Source organism: Euprymna scolopes, chromosome 17 (assembly GCF_053919585.1).
Source record: "Euprymna scolopes isolate OS-2025 chromosome 17, ASM5391958v1, whole genome shotgun sequence".
Classification (NCBI taxonomy): domain Eukaryota; kingdom Metazoa; phylum Mollusca; class Cephalopoda; order Sepiida; family Sepiolidae; genus Euprymna; species Euprymna scolopes.
Genome location: NC_136498.1, coordinates 78109034 through 78134789, shown reverse-complemented (window position 1 = coordinate 78134789; position 25756 = coordinate 78109034). Strand labels below are relative to the sequence as shown.

The following is a 25756-nucleotide window of genomic DNA, read 5'->3' as shown; positions in this document are numbered from 1 at the left end:
AACTAAGAAATATAATTTAGATAGATTGAATGTATTCACAATAAATATGAGTATAATAAACTGCAATAAATATTATAGAAAATCAATTGTTCATTACAAGTTCAATTTTATGTGTTAAAAAGTTGATATAAAACATTCATATTTAACAATTATCTTGAACATTTCAACTCAATAATGGCTGTCAAATGTCTCATCTCACATTTTTACCGATGTAAGGGCAAAATAATATGCAGTAATATTTAGGCCTGCTTGTTTTTGATTAAAAAAAACTGTTTCAATAAGAAATAATAAAATCAAAATCATATAAATAGAATTGAATATATATTACAGAGTTTCTTTTTTCATATTTACTTTGAAATAAATAATAAAATAAAACAGAATTTCTTTATAAATGAATTTCAAATATATTACAAATTTAAAAAATGACAAATAATAAAATCAAACGAATTTAAGTATAACAAATTTTCTTTTTTTTCTTCATAAAATGAAATTGAATTTTTTCATTTTCATACAACAAATTAAACATAAAAAATTAAAAATAATGACATATCCAATATAAAAAAATGTTGAAGAAATTGTTTTTTTTTCTTCTTTCTTATTAGAGAGTCAACACTTATCAAGGCCCAGAGGCTACTGAAGGATAAGAGTTAATGAATGTCAGTTGAGACAACACCATGATGATTGATAATAGTAGAAATTGATTACATAAGATGAGGGCTCAACAAGAGCTTGTTTACATTAAACTTGAAAACGACCATGTAATAGTCAGCTGGGAAGCAGCCCTGAATTATTGTGTTCCACAAACCGGCAGTTCTAGGAAAGAAACTTTGCTCATTAAATGTTTGTTTAGTTTTAGACAAAGATAGAGAGGGAAATTGAAGACAATGAATGCAGCTAGGCAAGTGTTTACCATGAATGCTTTACAAAAGGCACATAGATTGAAGCTCAATCGAGCACCTGCCATCAAAATAACGATAGAGCAGAGATAGATCTACAACGTCTCCTCTGTAAGAAAGAAATAGTAGGGAGGAGGAAAGGATGTCATCCACCAGATTTCAAAGCTGATCTTGTACCCTGTCCAGGTAGATAAGAGTGCTTTGAGTAACCCTCCCCAGCTATGGCAACATTTTTCTATCTAAAAACGTATTTGGACTTTATACAGGTTGTGTCAGAAGTGAGATACCCTTTAGAACAGTAAAATTATAATATAATGACAAAGCCATGCAGTGCCAACTATTTAATAGGCAAAAATAATATCACACATTATTTTTGCCCTCACACTTGTTGAAATGCGAGACAAAATATTTAGCATAGCATAGTGGATAGAGCTACACTTCTGAAGGTTAAAGGTTCAATCCTCGGTGCAAACGATACTTAAAATACAATTGTGAATTACTTAGGACTTATACCCAATCATGGCTGATGGAACGAGTGCATACCCCCCCCCCCCGGATTAAATAAAAGGTTCCTTTCTAAATTCCATGCAGATTTTCGAGTTCAACAGAAAGATTTCCAAGTTTGACAAGATACACCTAAAGATGTTGTGCAAATAACAATGAAGATAAGAACAAAAGTCAAAAGAATCCAACTAATACAAAAACATTTGGCAGTTAGTACAAAATTGAAATGTTCAAGATGATCATATTTACTTTGTTGCCAGTCTATTTGAAATAATCCGTTTCAACTTTCAAATTAAAAAAAAAGAAGCTTTTGTGTATATATTAGAAATATCAGGAAGTTTGATGAGATGTTCTGCTGGTTTGACAGGCCAAGAGCAGGTTCGAAGCACTTTCTTGAATAACAGTGTTGGAAAGGGGCTTGTACAACCAAATCAATTGAACAGCAAATTTAATAAATATAAAAAATTGATCTAAATCAATTGAACAGCAAATTTAATAAATATAAAAATTTGATCCAAATCAATTGAACAGCAAATTTAATAAATATAAAAATTTGATCCAAATCAATTGAACAGCAAATTTAATAAATATAAAAAATTGATCCAACAAAAACTGACAATAATTCAACAATGTAAATCTTTCTGAATTTTGGAGATGAGGATTGGTTATGTGCATTATTTGAATTCATCAGACTACTGTTCTCATCTTGAGTGTCATTTACACAACGTTTCGGTCGACCTAACCTCAAACCTTCTTCAGGTGTATCTTGTTGAGCTTGGGAATGTTTCTATTGAAGTCGAGAATTTGGATGGAATTTCAAATGGAAACCTTTATTTACTTCACAGGGATAGCATGCTCGCATTCTGTCAGCCATGACTGTATAGAGGTCCTAAGTAATTCGCAATTGTGTTTCTGTCCAAATTCCCGGGTTTGACAGAAACACTCCCGAGTTCGACAAGATACACCTGAAGGAGGTCATTGGTCACATCGACCGAAACGTTGTGACAATGACACTCAAGATGAGAACAGTAATCTGAAGAATCCAAATGATATGTAAATCTTTGTTGTTAATGGTTACATGAATGCAAATAATTTAAAATACTAAAGATGCTTTTACCTTGCAAGAATGATAAGCATACAATAATCAAAGGTGAAGAGGGCATTTGATCGAACAATTTCCACAACCTGCAACCGAAATAAAAACATATGCAATCAGAAAAGGGTTTTAAATTGATGGTCATATCTGTAAAATAAAGACTAAAACATTTGGTTTGTGTTGGTATTTTGAACAATAGTGTACTTGTTAAATATTCGTGGGTATGTTTACTAGTATAGATATTAGGTAAACTATATTTGCACAAATAAACCTGGTATTATGTTGTAAACAGGAAATAATTCAGACAAGAGATCACAAAGAGTGCAAATGTTTGACTCTTCTTTTATAAGCTAAAATTTGGGAGAAAAGAAATACGTAATATTTTATCAAATGAGACATATGACAGGGATAGTAGCAGACACCATTTTCTACCTAGTCTTGGTGAAAGTTTGAAAGAAACAAGACACATTTTTAATTTGGGTTTATAGCAGTTACATGATGGATCTATTTCTTCAGTATATAAGCGCAGCCTCTTGCATTATATTGAGTTGTAGTTTGGTTGGCGCAAACAGGCTTGCAATGTGGACTATTAGCTTGTTCATTTCTGCCCATCTTGATTAGCATAAAAAGACAAATCAATTCAAGAATGAGATGCTGTGGCAATAAAACATCAGATCTCTTCCCAGAACCAGAAGCTATGAGGCGAGATGGAACTCCAGGATGCCACATACCCTTTTTTTAGCAAAAGCCTACTGAACAACTTTTTTTATATTCCAATGTTCCAGTTAAATAAAGTTAATTTATGTTTTATTAGAGATGTTTGGACTTTTCTTGGAAAATGGTGACCCATTTATATTCAATTCAAGTCAAATATATCCAAACACAGTTGACTTGACCAAATAGCTATCTTTATCTCGATGCTCTCCAACTAATCATCTAATTACTGAAAGCTAACACAACATTAAATGATGAGCTTAAAATAATTTTCTCTCTCATCTCCTCCCCTCCTTGACTTTGCAGCTTATTGGACTGTGTGTTTGGGGGTGGGGATGAAAGTAAAACCGTATACCAAAATCAAACACAATTGGAATCCAGTGATGGTATTCGTTTTGTATTACAATAACATCCTACAATCTTTTCACTTTCATTTTTGTTTTGCTAAAAAAAAAAAAAAAAATGCTTAACTGTGTTGTCTTTTTTGTTATTTTTATTTTTACCAATTTTTTCTATTAAAAATTTTAAAACCTCAATTTGATTATTATATACTTAAATACATTCATCGTAGTTGCTTATTCTTTCATGCAAATAGCTAGCAGTATAGTTGTCCACAACATTGCACAAATATTGTTTTAGTACTAGCTATTAAGTTACAAGAGCTAATTAAAGATGGAAATTGACATACCCAGGTACTGTACTAAAGTGTTTATAAATTAGACGAGTAGGATTAACTATAGTTTGACAGGTTTGCAATTCTGGATCATGAACTATGGATATTTTGAGATAAAAAAAAACCCAAAAAGAAAAGAAACCAAGGTTCATGCATGGTGTATGTAACCATTGATTAGTTATCCTATCCAGCACTCTCCTGAAGATTTTTTATTTTCATTTCTTCACACATATTAAAAAAAAAATAAGAAAAAACAATATAGGTTAAAACTATGTCGTTTTTTCTTTTTTTTTATGATTTTAAAATTAAAATTTAATTTTTTCAGTATCTTGTTGTCATTAAATTATTATTTTAACTAAATTCTTATAAAACTAAAAATAATTTTGTTATGGTAATGTTTTAATCTCAATTTATAAAATTAATCACCGTAACTAATTTCCAATTTTTTCAATGTTTAAAATATAAATTAAATTAAATATGTTTAATTTATGCAAACGGAGAAAAGAAAGAGCGGAAACTTTTTGTGAAAATTTCTGATTTTTATAAAATTTGAGCAATAGATACATCAATTAATATTCTCTATCATTTTATTTTAAGGTGTTTTAGGATAGTGTAATATGGACACAGCTTTTCATTTTAAAATTCAAACAGATTTACATTAAATTTGATTCATAATTATTAAACGACAATTAAACATTAAGGTTACCTGAATGTCAATTTCTTCTTAAGCTTAAACTTTAATTTTTAGACATTTTCTTGAATCAAAATCATATAAAGGATTTTGACAAAAATTGAATAAGGATTCTAGACATAAGGTTTAGTAGAATTACATCTTGATTTTAATCTTTGTATCGAGCCGTAACTGACAGCTGTATTTGTCATCGAGAAAATAACAAGAAATATGGCAGATTTGAATGAATTACATAGTTTATTGATGTTCTGTTCCCTGTCACAGTGAAAGATGCGGCATAAGGTCGGAAAGTCGGATTTAAAACCAACGCTGTAGAGAGAAAGAGCACTCTGGTTGGTCAAACAGAACCCCATCAGTATTCCCCCATAGGAGCGCCTTATATGATTAGCAATAAACTAACCTCTTTTCAAAGGGCGAGAAGGCAAAGCTTGGGAGGGTGGATCTCCTAGAACTGATCAGGATAATACCTCAAATCGACAGTGAACAAGCCATTGCTAAAAAATGGCAGAGACTCAGCTGATTTTATTTTGGTATGACTTCTAACCTCATAGCTTATTGAGATGTAGAGCCACGACCTTTACCTAGATTGGAAACCTATTGGTTTCAGACAGGACATAACGACAACATGAAACCACAATACCATAACAGAATATTTTCAATGTTAAAGACAATAAAACAATTCTATTTTTTTTTTTTAAATGGACACATAATTGAGTATTTATATTAGTAGATGTTTAAGCTTTTCAGACTTCTGAAAGAACAGTGATGGATGAAAGGAGAGTTTTATAAAGAAAGAAAGAATGTTTATTTCTATTTAGTGGCCATTCAGAAAGAACACAATCATCTTTTCTTTTTATATTCTTTGCCTTTGTTCATTAGATGAAGGGAAGAAAAATGAAAGGCGAATAAAAATTGTGGTTCTTGAAAGATACGTTAGTTCAAAGGGAGAACAAATGAATCCAACTTACTTTATTTACCAAGAAATCTAAATGAATAACAACACTCGCGAATGCATTAAAACAAATCAAATTTTACTGATACGATACAGCATTGCTAGAAAAAGAAAGTAGGATGCTTGTTGATCATCTGTGGCCAACTTTTAATTTAATCTTTACATGATGTAAAGCTGGATTTTAGATCATGACCACGTTCCTGTCAAAATTTAAAATAAAATAGAAAATTAGTTTATGGAATAGTGGATAAGCAGGATAACATTCTAATAGAAAGAAGGACACAAATATATAAAAACTGAACAAAGATATTTCTGGCGATTCTTGGACCATATTCATTTAGTAAAAATGAGCTTTATTAAAAAGAACTCGACGTTTTATATCTCGAAGAGGAAAAGATAAACTAACGGTTTTAAGCGGGAGGAGGGGGGGCAAATAAATGCTGTGTGTAGTACGTTGAGTACATGTGGAGAGGAGAAAGTGAAGTTGTAAGGCAGAGAAAGAGTAGGAGGCGATTAGTGAAGTGGAGAGGTGAGCAAAGGAGGGGGAGGTGATTACAGGTAAATTTTATGTAAAAAATAAGTGTCTTCAAGAAGTGTGTGACCATCTTCTCATTCAATTCATATTATTTCATCTTTCCTTTAATTGATATCCATTCTCTGTGCTAGTAATACTCTTCAAAAGTGTGTATAATAAATATTAAGTAAGCGAGAGAAAGAGAGTTTTGTCTAGTTGACACCAGAGCGTTGACACAACTGAATGCTAAGAACGTAGTTGAATGTACATCCACACTTGTTGAACTTATACAGTCATGAAAAGTATATATAAAAAAAGATGGTGTATTGAACCTTTATCACACAATAAAAATAAAAATTATGTAAATCTTAATTTATTTTTCATTCCTCCTTTATCGGTACTCCGTTCGTCTTACTTTCAGTATCCTTTAAGATAACCCCTTCTTTCAATCTCTTCTCAAAATGATTAGATATTATTTTATTAAAAGAATGTAAAACTGACATTTCTCAAAAAAATTGAAAGCATTTATGCGATTTAAAAAGTAAAAAAGAAAAAGGCAAAAAAAAAAAAAAAAAAAAAATGAAGGTTATAAGGCTTCCGGGTAATGTCGGGACAAGGGTCCTGCTAGTAAATCAATAAATTTTAATGACTTGCTTATTTATAAAAGTTAGATTCTTACACGATGTCATCGAGAAACAAAGGCAATTAATACTTTTCTTAATTAAAGACACCGGAAAAATAATCTTGTTGAGAGTCATTATGAAGATATAATTGAAACAAGAATCCCCCCCCCCCGTTAAAACAAGGAAAAATACAAACAAAAAACAAAACAGAAACAAAGCAAACAACCCACCCCCTCCCAAAGAAAACCGAAGTCTTATATAATGAAGGAATTTAATTTGAATGGCGAACAGGCACTAGAAGATGTTATGATAAAAACAACTTCAGTCGTTAAATAAAAAATAATCACAAAAGTGCCAAGTGTTAATTATTTTCTCTGGATTTATTAGAGATTTTATTAATTTAAATTTAATCAGGATGCAAGCGATCCAAACCAAAGTGATTGGATTTTCACGTCTCTTCATTTCAGTTTTGTTTTTTTATTTTAAAAGTAAAAAAAAAAATAAAACTGACAGTAATGACTATTATCACAGCTTCTCATCAGATCACTAAAGTTGAGCAACGCTGAGCATGGCCAGTACTAGATGAGTGACTATTTGAGATTACCAAGGTGTTGTATGTAAGTGGAAAATTAGGTCAGATCAGTCCTTCTGCTTTCCAATATTTGTAGTGGTAGCGTGCTCACACATTAAGAGATATGAAATGATTATTGAGTTTACCAAACTCCATCGTCTTGATTGCGGTCACAAAATGATGATGATCACAGCACTATGATATCACAGGTAATGTTATTATTACAGTGTCATGAAAAAAAGGAGCTAAATTAAAATGAGATTTAAAACATTCAAATTTGTTTTTAATCAATCAGAGAATTATCATTTTTAATAAAATTATCATTCAGTAATTACATTTTTAACGGAAAAGTTTCTCTTTATCAAAAAGATTTTTTTTTTATTAGTTAAATTTTCTGTAGGTATCATGATCTTAGAGGAAGGATAAATCTGGACAAAATAAGGAGGTGTGCAGAACAGGAGACTTTGTTGTTTTGGTCACATTTAAATAATAGATGAGAATGAATATTTGAGGTAGCAGGGTCAGTTGGCAAAGAAAGGCCAAGGAAAACATGGAAGGAAATGATGATGGATTTGTGAGAAAGAGAGATAAAAAAAAGACCTGGCCAGAGATAGGTTAGTTTGAAATCAATTTCTAAAATCTAACACATATCAATGCGTGGTTGATTGGTTGTTTTGTTTTATGGGATATCAACCCTTTTCAAGTAATTTAATGCTGAATCCAGCAATTTTGGAAAAAGATTTTATACTTCAAATTCTTTATATCTCCAAATATTTATTCATAGTATTTGGTTTGATTGTTTGGTAGAGAAAATTTGTTGTTTTTGTTAGGAATTTGTAGAACATGATTGAGTTTTGGAAAGGGGGGAAAAGATAATAACATTGATGTTTGGTGCATTTCAGATCAGGAATAATCAGCCTAATCTGATTTCGGATTGAAAAATATTAAAAAAGTTGTCTCTCACAACTAAAATTTTATTTCTTTTTCTGTATAAGTTTAAATAATGAACATAACAAACAAATAATAATGACTTCACTGCCTGTAAAACTGGGAAAAGTATGAAAAAAAAAATCAAGAGAGTCAAGGGGAATAATTCAAATTTTGAAGAATATAAAATCAGTTGTCTTCCTTACAATTAAAATTTAATTTCTTTTTTTGTATAAGTTTAAATAAAAATTCAAAACTAAAATGACTTCACTGCATCCCAGGCAACACCGGATAGATCCAGATCAGCACTTATAAAATATAACAGAATTTATTTGTGTTTAAAAGTAATACACCATTAGCTGATATAAAAAGTAGGTTTGCTGCCAGGTAAGATTTAGTTTATTAAAGGTCATTGAAGCCAGATAAATAAGAGGAAAAAAGAAAATATTACCTGATTATATATTTTTTGAAACTTATTGATTTCATTCAAGAATTCATCTCTATTAAATTAATGAGGTGGCAGCTGTTGGATGACACGCTATCAGCTAATGCAGCAACATTTACATATTCGATTCTAGCGTGCCACATGTGTAAATATGGCTGCATAACCTAAAGGTGCGGCATATCATTACTGTCATCACACCAATTCCAGAGAGATTAATAATTCAATAAAAAACAAATTTTTGAAGGAATAAATCATCAAGCAACGTCATTGCCAATTGGTGTGCATTTCTAAACTTTAAACACAAAAGATGGTTCAGCTTGTAAACAAAAGTGAAAAGAAAATGGCAAAGACATTTATTTGCAGTTCATATCTTTATCTATATAAAGCCATGATAAAGATCCGTGGTGCCATGAAACACTTGTGTACGAAGATTCCTTTTATAAATAAACAAATACATCACATAATGAGGACAACTTAATGCATATATGTGAGGGAGGAAACTCTCATCACTTCATAAAGTGAATTTAATATATGATTTATTTGGTGTAGTTTATCTATCTATCTATCTATCTATCTATCTATCTATCTATCTATCTATCTATCTATCTATCTATCTAAAGCCATGCCGAAGATGGGTAATGCTGTGAAACGCACTTGTACATGGATTCATTTTATAAATAAACACATCTCATAGCGATGTCAATGCATATAATATATGTAAGGGGGGAAACTCTCAGCATTTAAGAAAGTGAACTTAATATATGGTAATGTTCATAACAGCTGTCATTATTGCCAAGAAAATAAAAAAACAATTAAATCTCAACTAGTATATTTGGAAAGTGAGGGTAACGAGGTAACAGTGACTTTCTTTTCATTCGTTTTCTTTGTGTGATATGACTGCTTGGATAGGACGCTGGAGGTTGCTAGAAAACCATTACAAATAAGTATCTCATCAGTATAGCTAGCACAGTGAAATCCAACCCTTGAGCCAAGAGTGGAACTAATGCCCTACCAACTGATTATCATATTTAATTGGAAATGTTGAAGTATTTCCAGTGCTGATATTGATTACATTAACCCTAAGCAGACACCTCCATTGCTCCACTAGTATACACACAAGTATACATCTCGTGTATTGCCAAGAGATATATTGGATAGGCAAATTAAGCGATAATAATAATTATTGTTTTAACTATGGCTGGGGACTGAGAGAGTTATCAGGCTTGATTGAAAGTTGAATTGTTTAGTAGAATAGCATTCGGCTGAGAAATCCTTGGGGCCTAATTGATATGTAAGAAGTATGGAATTGGCATTTGACCAATAGCTTTGTAGAAGGAAATTCATGTCTAACTTTGATTGGTTATTGAAGAGGGTTGCATTGTATCACCCTAACCACCTCCTAGATATAAAAAGGGCTGCGTAAACGATTTTTGACAGAAGAAAGAGTTGCAGAGAGAGAGAGAGAGAGAGAGAGAGAGAGAGAGAGAGAGAGAGAGAGAGAGAGAGAGAGAGATGGTTACAAAGGTTATATTTGCATCCGACTGTAACTGGACAGGTTGAGACCTGATCACGTTATCTTTGCTTTAAATTTTTATTTTCTTTTTCTGTCATTCTTTATCTTTCTCGCCTTTCTTTTTTCATTCTTAATTTCTATTTAATTTTTTTTTTTGTTTATCTTTCATTCTTTTATCTTCTTGTTCAGTATGTTTATTTTGTGGTATGAAATTTTGATATGGCTATAAAAAGACTATTTATATTAATCAATTTCTATATCTACTAATTAATCATGTTTAAAAATAAATACAATCTGTTTATATGTTACGATATTTGGAAAGAGATAGCTGAAAATAGAAATGGGTGGTGAATGGGTCTTAAAAAAGTCATAAGAAGCAAAGAATTTGGAACATGCAAATTGAAACATGCGTAAAAGGGGTTGTTAAGAATCTAGATGCCAGTAAAGCATAGAATGCAACCATGTGACACATATGGTCGCATTCTATTGTCCAAAGTTGGATACATGAACCACCTGAAGTCATATGAAAGACATCATCAGACACCTTTATTTTTACCGGCTGATGACACTACTCGTGTGATATAAAAAAAATCCCCTCCCTCCCAACATGCATCCCAACTGCCAGCCTGAAGAAACCTATGGCTGTACATAAAGACAATATTCCACAAAGTAACCCGGTCAATCTGGTTTAGACGACTTCATATGCCACTTTTGCTTCAAGTCATGTAAATCAGTTGCTGGCTTAAAGAGGCACCTATATAGCTATAGGTAAAAAATTAAGGGTATTGTCTGTGAATGTGGAGCAATTATCAAATTTGTATGTACAGTAATCACTCCTAAACTAATGCTTTTTACATATCGATACATATATATATACATGCATATACATAACATGTACATATCTATACATATATAGATATATATATATACATACATATATATCCATACATAAATACACACACATACACATATATATAATATAAAGCTGAACGTGTGTGTGTGTGTGGTCACGAATAGGCTCCTATATGGTTACTATTTTAAAAAACTGATTACATATAATAATAGAGGATGTATCGAGGATCAGGAATGGGTATGTTTGACCTGGCACAATGGTGGTTCATAAAAATTGTGGGGTCTGTGTTCGCGTCTGGCCCCCAAAGTATGGAAATAAAAAATGAAAAAAAAAATGTTTACAAGGGTTTTTGATATAGATGCACATAAGAATACTTTGATAAGTATGTTTCAACTTAAATAGGGATGGTATAATAAAATTGTGGGCTCTGCGTTCGTGCCTGTACTCCATGGAAATATGGCACAAACTTTAACAAAGACTTTTCATATATATTTGCGTAATTATATTTTGATAATTATGTTTCAGTTTGAAGAAATATGGTATAATAAAATTATTGGGTGTTCATTTGCACCTGACCTCTATAGAATGTAAATATGTCACAAAGTTTAACAAGGTTTTTTAAAAGGAGTTCACAATAACACCTTAACTTTAATCTGAATTCAGGTTAGCTTTTATTTATTTTTTTTGAGTTGAATCATATTGTATCGAATTCACCTCATAAATTCACGTTCTTATTATTAAAGTGAAATCGCCCCCCCCAAAAAAAAGTCGGAACTTTAGACAATTCTCGACACATATTTTGCATAACTCTGTTTTTTCCTTCTCCACTTGCACGTGGCACTCTTTCGAAAATAGATAAATAATAAAAAATAAGAACGTTACTTGTTATCGTGTCAAAAGAAGGAAAAAACCCTGCTCATGTCATCATGGGTCTTTTTAAAAACATTTACATAACCTTTTTATTTTTATTTATATATCTGTTTATTTTTTTTGTCAATGTACTAGAAGGAATTCAGTTGATTACAACCCTTTCTGTGTGTTCTTTACATTACAATAGTACAACCCTGAATCCGACGGTGCAATACTATACCGTTCAATACTGCAAAACTGAAACGAAGCTGTTCTACTTGAAAAGGGCGCCATTTTCTTCTTATTCATATTTATATTGATTCTTTGCTTTAAAAAACTAAAGTAATTACGTGTTTACTTTTTAATATCCCATTTTGCTGTTTCGGATTATTTTACTAAAATAAGTAAAGCTTCATTAGTTTTTAAAACTGTTTCTGTTTCTTTGTTTTTCAATATTTTGTCGATATTATTTAGTAAGAGTGTTTAGTAGAAAAGCCAATAAACGACTACCCGAAAAAATAAATATACAAGAAATAAATGTTACCATAGTCAATAAAAGTTCAGTTCATGTTTTTTGTTTTGTTTTGAAATAGTTTTTAATGCTCTTTACTTGAAATAATTTCAGCAAACCGAAATTAAAGCGAAATTTGAGGCGATAACTACTAAAATTAATTTTTATATAAACTACACATGCCATAATCGAATATTACTCAAGCACAAAATAACGGAAAACATTAAAATATGTTTATAAATATTCCTTACGTTGACGGAACTCTCTTAAATTGTTAACACAGAATGGTCAGGTGCCCCTCCTTCAAATTGAAAACGGGGCTCTCCATTTCAAATTCGCTGACATTTTGATTTTTTTTTGTAAACCGGTTCGTAAACTACTTAAAAATACAAACCAATGAACTTTTCTACCTTAAAGTAACTTTTATCAACTATGGTAACATTTATTTCTAGTATATTTATATTATTATATATATAACATTTTCTCTTTGTAAGGAAACATCATTTTGTTGGTCACTCTTGGCGACGAATGGAAACAAAATTGATATAAAAAAATATATTTTCGCAAAAATTATTTTTACTTTCATCATATTTTGCTAAGGGTAACATTTTTGAGTATCAAAACCTATCTCTTTACAACCCCCTCCTTTTCATAACCTATCACATTTTAATCAATCACAGTCCATTTTCTGTAGGCTGTTTTTGAACCCAGTCAACGACGGGTACTTCTGCTAGGAGATATATATATATATATATATATATATATATATATATATATATATACACCTTATTAGTATTTTTTAAACCAAAATTTTAATATAGTAATATTCCGGTAATGTTCATATACCAATAAAAATCAAAGTCAATATTAATTTACTCAATGATTATCAGTTTTCATAATCAAGCATGCATATAATATTTTCACAAAAATTAAGACAACAAAATATAAAATGAGAACATCTTATTGTGTATTTTCTTATGCGTTACAATTGCTTTATAACTGTTTGGACAATTTTAAACATTATATCATTTAAAATATTGCAAAACAGTTAATCTTCAGACAGCCAAATACACTATTTATACATATATGAATGCATTCATAATCTCTATTTTTAGAGAATAAACAGTTGGACCTACCAACATACTAGCTTTATATTTTCTCTTTGTTTATTAATTTTCCGATAGCCTTCATATTTTGTAATCGCCCCATTTTCATATTTCTACATTTTCAATATTTCAACAAATTTTAATATTAATTAATGATATTTCAACAAATTTTAATATTAATAATGATATTTCAACAAATTTTAATATTAATTAATGATATTTCAACAAATTTTAATATTAATTAATGATATTTCAACAAATTTTAATATTAATTAATCTTTTGTATGTTTTTTTTTTAAATTTGATAATTATTTTTCTTCCCCAATTTATTTATTTAATTGATTTATTTCCAAATACTAATCCACCTCTTCTAATTCTAGTTTATACTTATATGCTATGTTAATTTCTTCCACAATCTACGATAGTTTCATATAAACGTTGTTTACATTCTAAGATCTACTAGTTAAGTTTATTTCATTTTATTTCTTAAGAAAGAACTGTGATTAAAAAGTTAATTATTATTAATTAAAATTTATCTTCATCCCATACCATATCCCATAAGATAAACTTAAAATTTAAACTTAAAATTTAAACTATACTAAACTTAAAATTTACCCATACTAATAATTCAAATTTTTTAATTCTTATCATTATCCAAGTATTTTATTTTAATTTATTATCTTTCTACTTATTATTCGTAAAATCTTCACAATCAAAGGGAGATAACTAGTTAGTCATTTTTTACTAATTTATTAATTTATCGAAATTTCATGCATCAATATTTTAATATCTATACTATAGTATTTATTAATCACCTTTGTTCAATTTGAAATTTATCATTAACGTTAGTTAACATTATCTTCTTTATAAAATCTAAGTCCAAACTTCTCACTTAATTTTCTTCAATTTTATATTTTTGATTAAACTTATTTTAATCTATTCTAATCTTCATGTTATTGAACCCGGTTTTATTTTATCTCCTATTTAGGTTATAATCGTTTTAGTTTCTATATGTTAAGTTGATGATCTAATAATTTATTTATTTATTGCACCATTTTAAATTTACACATTCTTTTTCCACACTTACATTTTACCCTAAATATTTAGGCATGATAACAGGAATTTATTTCTATGAAGACAGCTTTGTATAACATCTAACTTTTTGTTTAAAATTTTCTCTTTAGAATTCACTATTCACTATGTAGTATGCTTCAAGTAAACATAGATTACATCTTTTTGATTTACTTTTTAGCTTTATCTACTTCTTTATCTCCTATTGACCATTTTTATTCAAATTCTATTTTATTCTCATCTAGTTCCCTAAACCAATCACCTAATACAGTTGTGTTCTTATTTTTTATAATTATTTTTGTTCTATCCTTATTTTCGCTCTCCTTAAAAAAACATTCGGTTTCCCTAGCTATATCTTTTTACTACTATCCATCTTAACTTTACATTTGTATACAATTTCAGAAATCGAACAATTGCCCTCCAATGGACAAACGTTAGGTATTCTACAGTTACATTTTCTCTCAAAATTTAGTTCATCTGATTCAATCCTATTATTATTCACTATATTGTTTATTTTACCATTAGTAGAATTTATTATATTATTTACTAGATTGGCAGCAGTTGAGAATGAAAGTTTAACTGTGTTCTTATTAATTACTTTATTTTATCTTTTTTCTGGGGGGAAAGTTCTTATCAATTATTTTGTAAAACTCTTTAAGGATATTATTTTGTATATGTTCGCTAAAAGGAGGATTAAACCAAACTCGTTTTTGCATCCATTTCTCTTATTCTTAATAGTATTATTACTATTATATGCTTTTTCATTATTTATTATTATTATTTTTATATCTATTTTTATTCTTTACATTTCTTCTTCCTTTCATTGCCATGTTATATGATATGTAGTTTGTTCTGCGATTTTTATTATTCACGTCCTTCATGTATTCAATTTTTCTTTAATATCCACATCTAGAGTTAAAGCTTCATTATAATAATCTTTATTTTTATCAAATATATTCTCATTTTGTGATAACTCGGATATTCTTTTTGATATACTGGGGATAATAGCTTTTTTCATACACTTAGGATGATTAGATTTATAATCTATATAGAATAATGTTTGGTTCAGTTTGTGATATGGTTCATAAGTATTGTCATTAAGATTTAGAGTTATATCTAAAAATTTCACTATTTCACAATTGCAGTCTAGTGTTATTTCTAAGTTCATTAAAAAAATAGTTTAATTTTCTTTCTAGTTTTTTCCATAATTTGATCGCTTGAATATATATATATATATATATATATATATATATATATATATATATATATATATATATATATATATATATATATATATAAGGGGGGTCACCAACAATGTGTATTTTTTAACATTATTTTATTATTCCATGTTTTGGTTTTTCATTGAAAATGATGTTTAGATCATTGTAATAATGTTTTTAAATCATTGAAATCGTTTTTAACGCGTTTCAGACGTTCTGTGAAACGTCCTCTTCAGAAAGTATTTAAAATGTAAGATATTTAGAATATACTCAAGATGTGTTAAAAATGTAAAAGAACATTTCTGTAGTTCATTTGAAATGTTTCTGAGCGGTGGAAACGTGTGAATGATTCTACTTTTCATTCGTATGTTCACTTTTTATTACTGGCTCGTTGGGGTGGACTGTGGTCACTGCTGTCTTATGTTTCTCTCTCTCTCTCTCTCTCTCTCTCTCTCTCTCTCTCTCTCTTCTTGTGTTTCTACTTATCTTTCTTTGTTTTTTCTCATTTTTTTCCTTTTTTACTCTTACTTGAGTGGAGGGCCCGTTGGTACCTGGTCAACTGGGTGCATAGGGTAGAGTGTGTGTGTGTGGGTGTGTGTGTGTGGGTGTGTGTGTGTGTGGATGTGTTAGTGTGTGTGTGTGTGTGTTTTCTTGTATTGGTTTGAAGAATGTGTGTTCTGTTTTATAGTATTATAAAGTTATTTGCTTCCCTAGGAAGGCAACTGTGATCCAAGATCATTACTAACGCGTGTGTGTGAAGAGGGGGGGGACCAGTTTTTCATTCAATTTTGATATTTATTTTTTGATTCTTAGATTTTAGTATTGTGATTTTTCGTTTCAGTCTTAGACTGTTCGGGCATTCTTAATATTATGTTTGTTTAGATAAAGAGGTGTATTTATAAATATACGAAGGGGATTTTTTAATGTTTCTATTTATTTGTCTCCCCATGTGGGTATGGCCAAATCCAGGATCGGTTCTTAGTGTGGGGAAGGTCTCGTTCCCCAGAGGGGAGGGGGCAATTGGAGGGGTAGAGGTATGGGAGGAAGGATGATAGTTATCTCAGTCATGAAGGAGTTCTCCTCCACTGACTGAGGGGGGGGAGGTGTTGGAACAGATACTACACTATGGTTCTAGGTGCTTCCTAGTGTTGTTGATTTCAAGGTAAAGTAGGGTTGGTATTGTTCAATGTGTTGTATTAAAGGCAGGAGTGTTATGTCTGTGTGTGGCTGTATGTGTGTGTGTGTCTGTGTGTGTTTTAATATGTCGGTTCTGATTTATGTGTGGGTGTGTATATGTATATGTACGTGCATGCGAGTGTGCCTTGTATTTCATGTTTTTGTGTGTTGATATTAGGCTCTGTTTAGTTCGGAGTGAATCTTGTTATAAAATCTTTTTCCTGTGTAAGTAAATAAAAATAATTGTCTGTTTGGAAGATTGGCAATATTTTAAAGCTATTTCCACTGCATGTGTGTACGTGTTTTGAAACATAGAGGTGTCTGTTATCTGCAATTTTGATGTTGCTCTTGTGTAAGGCCACTCTATTGCTGAAATATTTGGTGGCGCCTATGTAAGATTTGTCGCATGTTGTGCATCTTAGTGCATATACTACATTTCTGGAGGTGCAATTTAGATCCTTTTTTATTTTGAATGTTTGTGTTGGGTTTTTGAATGTGTATGTGTTTCCTTCTATTATTCTGTCACATACTCCACATCGCGGTTTGTTGCATTTTGTAACTCCTTTTGTAGTGTGTAGAACGAGTTTTGAGGAAGTTAGGATGTGTTTTAAGTTTTTGGGTTGGCGTTTGCTTTTTATTATTTTTGTTGTTTTAAGTATGTTGTTTAGTTTGTCATTCTGACTGAGAAGGATAAGGTTTTTTGTTATCTGTGTAAATAGTTCTGGGTTGTTTGTGTTGTGTGTGGAGACGTATGCTAAAATTTGTTCTTTATTATGTTCTTTTGGGATTCTTAGTTGGTCTATTGGAATTTTTTTCTGCCAGTTCAATACCTTTCTGTATTAGTGGTAGTGGATATCTTCTTTTCCGCAGGGTTATTTGAAGTTCATTCAGTCTAGTTGAACGGAGGTGTCTGTCTGTTACTATGGTGCAAACTCTATGTGCTAGGGAGTAGGATATTGATTTTAGACAGTTTTTAGGATGGTGGCTTTTGAAGTGGAGGTATTGTTGAGTGTCGGTGGGTTTGTGGTAGATGTCTGTAATTATGTTGTTTTTGATTGTTACTAGAATGTCTAGGAAAGGTAGTTCTGTGGGGCTTTGTTCTAGTATGAAGTTTATTTTTGGGTGTAGATTTTGTAGCAAAGTGTGGAGTTCTCTGATATCCCCCATGTGGTCTTCCACAGGATAAAGCAGTTGTCTAGGTATCTTTTCCAAGATTTTATGAAGAGTGTTTTTATATTGTGCCCGTATTTCTGCTCTATCCTTTCATAAAGGGTCTCTTCTAGGAAAGCGAGTGTAAGGTGGCATATGTTGGTGCCATTTTAGTACCCATTGCTGTGCCTAGTATTTGGATGTAGTTGTCATTATTGACTTGGAAGAAGTTGGTATTGAGGATTATGTCAATGCTGTCAATCACAAACTGTTTAATGAATCTTGGGTGTAAAGTCTGTGTATGTTTTCCAACCCCATATGAGATAGCTTCTTTTCCTAGGTTGTGTGGGATATTGCTATATAGGTTGCTAACATCGAATGTGGCTAGTATTGTCCCATCGTCTACTGTTTGTGGTAGGGAGCTAAGGAAGTGTGTATCATCTCTTACAAAACTTCTGACTAGATTGGTGAAGGGCTGTAATAAAATATCTATTAGGTTGATAAGTCTGCTTGTTGGGCATGATGGTCCTGCTACTATGGGTCTGAATGTGAGGTCATTGGGGTTTGGGGTGCTTATGTACTTTGACTTTTGTATGTTGATGGCATGTCTTACCTGGTTAGATTTGTGTATTTTGGGTAGTCCATAGAAGATGTTTGTTTTTGTTGTAAAGTTTGTAAGGAAGTCTTTTTCTTTTTAGTTAATGTACTATTGTATGTTGTGCAGAGTTTTGCGATTTTAGATATGGTTGTGTCGTCTATGTTAGAGCTAATTGGTTTGTAATAATTTTCGTTCCCTAATGATTCTAAAATTTTTGTTTTATAGTAGTTCTTATTCATGATAATATATATATATATATATATATATATATATATATATATATATATATATATATATATATGTATATATATCTACTATTAAGGAACTTTGTGTGTGTGTTTGTTACCTATGGACTTGAAAACAGTTTGGCCAATTTTTATGAAATTTCACACAAAGGTACTTTATGTGCTTGGCATTGTTCTTAGATGGGTTTTGTATCAGAATGTCTTCCTTCGATAAGTATCGATAACTGATAATAGAAATAATCCAATGAAAAAGGGAACAGACGATTTTGACCAAAGTTAACACCTTACACAGCCTAAGATCACAAATGCATTTAAGACACAAGTCAAACAGCCGAACATATAAAATCAATGTTAGGTTCTTTGATATCACACGGTGCTTTTGAAATGAATGTTTCTGTCTGAAGGACAATTGCACCATGATACTTGGCCTTTTCATTTTAAACTTAAATTCAAGCCATTATCATTGCAGAATCAGTAAGATCAACCATATAAATTCAACAGTAGGTTCTTGGATATGACAGGGACGCGTTCATAATCAATATTTTTGTTTAGAGCATAATCGAAGCATGATACTTTACTTTTAAATGTTAACTTTTAATTCAAATCATTATGCATATAAAAAAATAATAAAATCAACAGTAGGTTCTCTACAGTGCAATGTAGATTACAGTGTATTGTGGACTAAGTCATTGTGAGGAGGCACGTGAAGTTTCCTCCCATTGCACCACAATTGATTGAAAAATGGGCGATTTCACTGATTTCGATGACAATAAAAATATAGGAGTGTGAAATATTTGTTGATCTTCATTCAATCCCTGGCAACATCGGGTCTCCCTGCTAGAATATATATATATATATATATATATATATATATATATATATATATACTTGGAGGGTCACCACTTATTAAGACGTGCAGGCCACTCAAGGATAAGGGTTAAGTGTTTGGTAAATGGTGAGACAAGATCAGACACAGTGGAACTTGGTTAGGGTTAGATTATCTAAATGGATGATTCAATGGAAATTTATTCACATTAGATTTGAAGAAGACTATGTTATAGTCAACCGGGAAGCAAACAAACAGTATTGTGTTCCACAGACGGACAATTCTAGGAAATAAACTTTGCTCATGAAATTTTTGTTTAGTTTTTGGCACAGATAGAGAGTAAGGAAAATTGTTAACAGTTGTTTCAGTTAGGTGAGTATTTATTGTGATCGTTTTATGGAACCATAGCTCAGTCGAACATTTGCCATAAAAGTATTCACAGAGAAGAGATAGATCTCGCAATTTCTCTTCTGTGAGAAAGAAGGAGTAGGGTGACGACACTAAATTTTAAAGACTTTCAAAGCAGGAAATGGTACTTTTAAATCTCTACCCCCAGATGTGGCTACAGTACTCTATCTTAGGCAGTATTTTACTCTTGTACAGATAGAGGATTGTGTCGAGAGTGAGATACTTTCTGGAGTGGTAGAATGATCCCACCATCTTTCCAGTGATTTTGACAATGGATCTGATGTAGGTCTTACATTTCAGATCAGGAGTGAATATCAGTCCCAGAAGTTTTTCAAAATCGGATGCTTCATTGAGGTGAAAGCTGTTCATTTCAATTGGAGCAAAGCAAGCATCTGAGCATTGTGGTGAAAAGATAGAAGTTCGGTTTCGAATGCATTAAAGGTAACTAGACATTTTTTTCCTCATTGTACCACACGCTGCAGGTTGGAGAAGAGAGAATCTGCAAGATCTTGATCTTCATCGGCTTTTGAAGTGTTGGCATAGATGTCAATGAATGAACGAAGAATGTGACTTGAGATCGTTGATGAAAATCAGAAAGAATGGATCCCTGAAGCATGTCAGCATTAATATTCTGAGCTTTGGATTTCTGTCCATCAATAACCATCAGAGAGAAAGGATTTGATGATTGAGAAGACATTTCCAGCTATTCCATATCTGGAAATATTATGAAGTAGACCTTTTTGCCAGACCCTATCAAACGCCTTAGATATGTCAAGAGTTATTGCTCTAGAAACTTAGCTTTCGTAAATAAATTCACTCATACTTGGTGATATTACATCAACAGTTGATCTCTCGGAATGGAAGCCATATTGCATGCCACCGAAGAATATGAAAATTAGTTAACTGCTATGAAGTTGCTCACATATCCATAACTGAGTATATAGTATATATAAGTAAGGTTTAATAATTTTTGAATAGAAAAAAAAAATAGACTTTTAATATCAATTTAAGTGCAACAAAAATCTCAACATTGTATATGTATAGATAGAACACACACACACACACACACACACACACACACACACATACGTATTGAACACTTTGAAAACTACTGTTTTATTTCAATAGTTTAGAACTTATTTAATGCACACACATACACACACACACACACATATATATAAATTCAAAAAATTCAAAGATTTTTCAAGCTTACATATTGAAAAATTCTATAAATTTAAAGTGAATATAAATATTGAAATTAAAATTTATAAGAAAATTTTAATTCATGCAGATTTCATATTTTTTATTATAGAATCAATTCTCTATCGCTTATTATATATTGTACTGAATATTTTGTAACAATTTCAAAAAGTAAAAAAAATGACTTGAGTGCCATTAAAAACCAAAACATACAACTCTCCAACCTCATTCCTTAGCCTCTCAGCCATGCTCATGCGCATATAAATAGTTAAAAAATAACGTTTTTAACCTATGAATGTAGATTTGTGTATGCAAACAGGTTAAGTCGACGTATGTGTGTTTGTGTGTGTGTGTGTGAGTTCGTTTCCTATGGATTCCTAAACGGCTGGGCTGATTTAAAAAAAAATTCACACAGATTTACTTTATGTGCCTGACAGTGTTTTTAGATAGGTTTTGTATTGGAATGTCTTTGATAAATATCGATAATCAAAAAATATGATGAAAGAAGGAACAGGCGATTTTGACAAAAGTTAACACCTTATACAGCCTAACATCACAAGAGCATTTGAGAAGTTTTATTACCACGCATGAACAGAAAGGCATGGCATATATGTTTCTGTTTAGAACACAATTTAACCATGATACTTGACTTTTGTATTTTAAACTGTAATTCAAGCCATTATTACCACACAAGTAGAAATGCCTGGCATATAAAATCAACAGCAGGTTCTTTGATATGACAGGGCACGTTCGAAATGAATGTTTCTGTTTAGAGCACAATTGCATTTTAAACTTTAATTCAAGCCATTATATAAATCAACAGTAGGTTCTCTACAGTGCAATGTAGACTACAATGTATTGTGGACTAAGCCACTGTGGGGAGGGTTGAAAAATGGGCGATTTTACCGATTTCGATGACAATAAAATATGGGAGGATGAAACATTCGTTGATCATCATTCATTTCCGACTACAATGTATTATTTACTAATGCCATGCGGGAAGGCATGCAGAGTTTTTTTTCCCGTGCAGCGGAGTGGGTCCCCACCTAAAGCAGGCAATCAATCGATTTGATCGAAAAATGGACAACTAACACGATTTTGATGACATTAAAAGTATAGTGTGGAACATTCGTTGGATCTCATTCAATCCCAGGTAACGTTGTGTCTCCCTGCTAGTAGGCATATTGTAGGCATTTATAATTGAACTTGTTTGAGAAGTTAATTTACTGCATTTTTTGTTCTTTTCCAAACAAATATCTAACTAAAAACAAACCAAAAGAAAATATAATTTTTTTTATTTATTGATAAGAACAAAGAAAAAAGAAATTTAAATGATTTGAAGAAATCTTACCTGGGCAACAATCATACGTGATTTCACAGACTTTTTAAATTTGCTTTCTTTTTCTTTTTGTAAGCTAAAAACAGAAAACAAAGTGAAATCAAAGATAAAGATGTAGACCAGTCTTTAAATGCTTTTTATTTTCATTCCATTTTAATTAAGATGACTTCCTTTGTACAAAATTATTAAATTGCTTTTATATGTGAATACATTATTTGTTGTAAAAGGTAAAGATTTCGATGTAGCTTTCTCACCATGAGTATATTTTTATACTACTGTCAAACTCTACTCATATACTGAGCACTGTTGAAGTAAATATTGAAACAAAACAATATGTATAATAAAAGTATGTGTGAAACAGTAATATATATATATATATATATATATAAAAAAGTCCTCAATTTTAATAATGGCATTTGCCCCAGTGCTATTTAAATCTGATATACTATATATATATATATATATATATATATATATATATATATATATATATATATATATATATATTATGACTATGTAAAGACCAAATTTAAACTTGTTCGAAAACATTCTTTATTTTAGATTGTGAAATTAAAAAATAAAAATGAATGCGTCAGCTGACCGGTTTCGAAGCTTGCTGAACAGAGCTTAATTACGTTTTAAAAAGAAAAGGGGGGCAGGGAATGAATCAGAGATGAAAAAGTAGGAGGGAATATATGTATAAAAAAAAGGGGATGAATTAATTATTAAATAGAAACTAGATTAAGCCCTAAGAGATTCTCTTTTTGTTTGCAAAGAGAAGGTCTCAGAGTCTTAATATATATAGTATCTAGAATTTTGAGATGGTAAAGAGAGTGTGACTTGCTAAGGATGGAAAAAAAGTCTGCACTAAAATTCGAAGCGCAAATACGATTATTTATAAGGTGCTCGCCTATAGATGAGCCATGGGTATTGTTCAAAACGTCCGAAGGTAGGTAGTTTCCATTTCGAATTTTGGATGGAACATGTTGTTTTACCCTATTATCTAATCTTTGAGACGTTCGCTCGACGTAGTGCACACCGCAGCTACATTTAAATAAATAAATAATAGAATTGTTATGATGGAGGGGGGGGGGGAGGAAGAACGTTTTTACAAATTGAAGACAAAATGGGTTTACAAGAAAAAACAACACGGGTATTTGATGCAAAGTAACATTGTTGTACGACAGAAGAAATTTGCTTGGCAAATCTTTCATTAATATTACCTAGATAATACATATTGATAAAAGAACACATAAATTTGTCAGTCTGAGTATAATTCTGACAAATTTATGTGTTCTTTTGATATTGAAAGCCTATTTACCTGCGTTCCACCCTCAGAGACTATTGATATATGTGCCGATGCCCTTTATCGCAGTCAGCTCCCAACTCCCCCTATTCCTGAGAATATTTTTGTGGAACTTATGGAATTCGCCGCCATGTCGGTCGAATTCAGTTTTAATAACATTATGTACAGGCAGATAGATGGTGTTTCGATGGGTTCTCCCCTGGGACCAGCTCTGGCAAATATTTTCGTAGGTTTCCACAAAAAGAGTCTTTTATCTGGCTTTCAAAAACCAGATATTTATACCCGTGTTGTTTTTTCTTGTAAACCCATTTTGTCTTCAATTTGTAAAAACGTTCTCCCCCCCCCATAACAATTCTATTATTCATTTATTTAAATGTAGCTGTGGTGTGCGCTACGTCGGGCGAACGTCTCAAAGATTAGATAATAGGGTAAAGCAACATGTTCCATCCAAAATTCGAAATGGAAACTACCTACCTTCGAACGTTTTGAGCAACCCATGGCTCATCTATAGGAGAGTACCTTATAAATAATCGTATTTGCGCTTCGAATTTTAGTGCGGACTTTTTTTCCATCCTTAGCAAGTCGCACGCTCTTTACCATCTCAAAATTCTAGAAACTATATATATTAAGACTCTGAGACCTTCTCTTTGCAAACAAAAAGTTTGGTTTGGTTGGTTTTGTTTTACGGCATATCAACCCTTTTCGGGTTATTTAATGCCGAATCCAAAGATTTTGAAGAAAAATTTTTTTAATAGAATATATTTGTTGTTTTCACGTCGGTTTCTATTTAACCCATAGTTGGGACCCTAACAGGTACTACCATTCCGGGTCAGAGTGGACCTGGGAGCAATGGTAATTAAAGGGTGGCTCCACACTCCCCAAAACCCACAAGCTGGGGCCTCACCACTGGGTATAGTTTAAGGTCATATCCAGGACCCCCCATTGAGGGACTTTTACCCTCGGCAGGGGGGCAGTCGGCGTATTCTAATGCCCCACCGACAGGGCCGCAAACAAAAAGAGAATCTCTTAGGGCTTAATCTAGTTTCTATTTAATAATTGCCCCGCCCCCCTTTTTTTTATACATATATTTCCCCCTACTTTTTCATCTCCGATTCATTGTTCCCCCTCTTTTCTTTTTAAAATGTAATTAAGATCGATTTTAGCTCTGTTGAGCGAGCTTCGAAACCGGTCAGCTGATACATTCATTTTTATTTTTTAATTTCACAATCTTAAATAATGTTTTTGAACAAGTTTAAATTTGGTCTTTACATAGCCATGATAAAATTTTGTACCCCTCAAAAAATATTTATATATATATATATATACTAGCAAGCTACCTGGCATTGCTTGGTCGTAGAATATGCTTAAATATGATATTTTGATTAATGAAAATTTCGTATTTATTATTATATTATGTTGGACCCAATATATAATAATGATTTAAAATTAAAAAAATAAAAGATTCATGTGCCACCACCGAGAATCGAAACCAAAACGTTTTGCTCACAATTTACTTTTTCCTTTGACGTTAATGCCTGAGCTATGAAGACTTGCTTGCTGCAAGGCTAAAAATTAAAACATGAACCAATAGCTATTATGTTACGCATGCATATTTGTAATGACGCCGTTCGACCTTCACCTGGCAAATTCCATTTTTTTAATTTTCACACTTTTACACCGATTTTTCCATGGCTAAAACCCAAATATAAAGGTTTGCATGGGCTCAAAATACCCTATATGTTAAATTTCAGGTCTGCAGAGCAAAAACTAGCAGAGGAGT

At 31.5% G+C, this 25756-nt stretch overlaps 1 protein-coding gene across 1 annotated transcript in view; it reads right to left on the bottom strand.

The window, feature by feature from the left end:
- Nucleotides 1-25756, bottom strand: part of LOC145296812 (uncharacterized) — a 109166-nt gene that overhangs the window by 40102 nt on the left and 43308 nt on the right. The window contains exons 5-6 of the mRNA XM_080142896.1: nucleotides 22683-22746; nucleotides 2518-2585 (exon numbers count right to left, since the gene is read on the bottom strand). Of these exons, the coding sequence (XP_079999022.1) occupies nucleotides 2518-2585; nucleotides 22683-22746 (132 nt within the window). The remainder of the gene's footprint in view (nucleotides 1-2517; nucleotides 2586-22682; nucleotides 22747-25756) is intronic.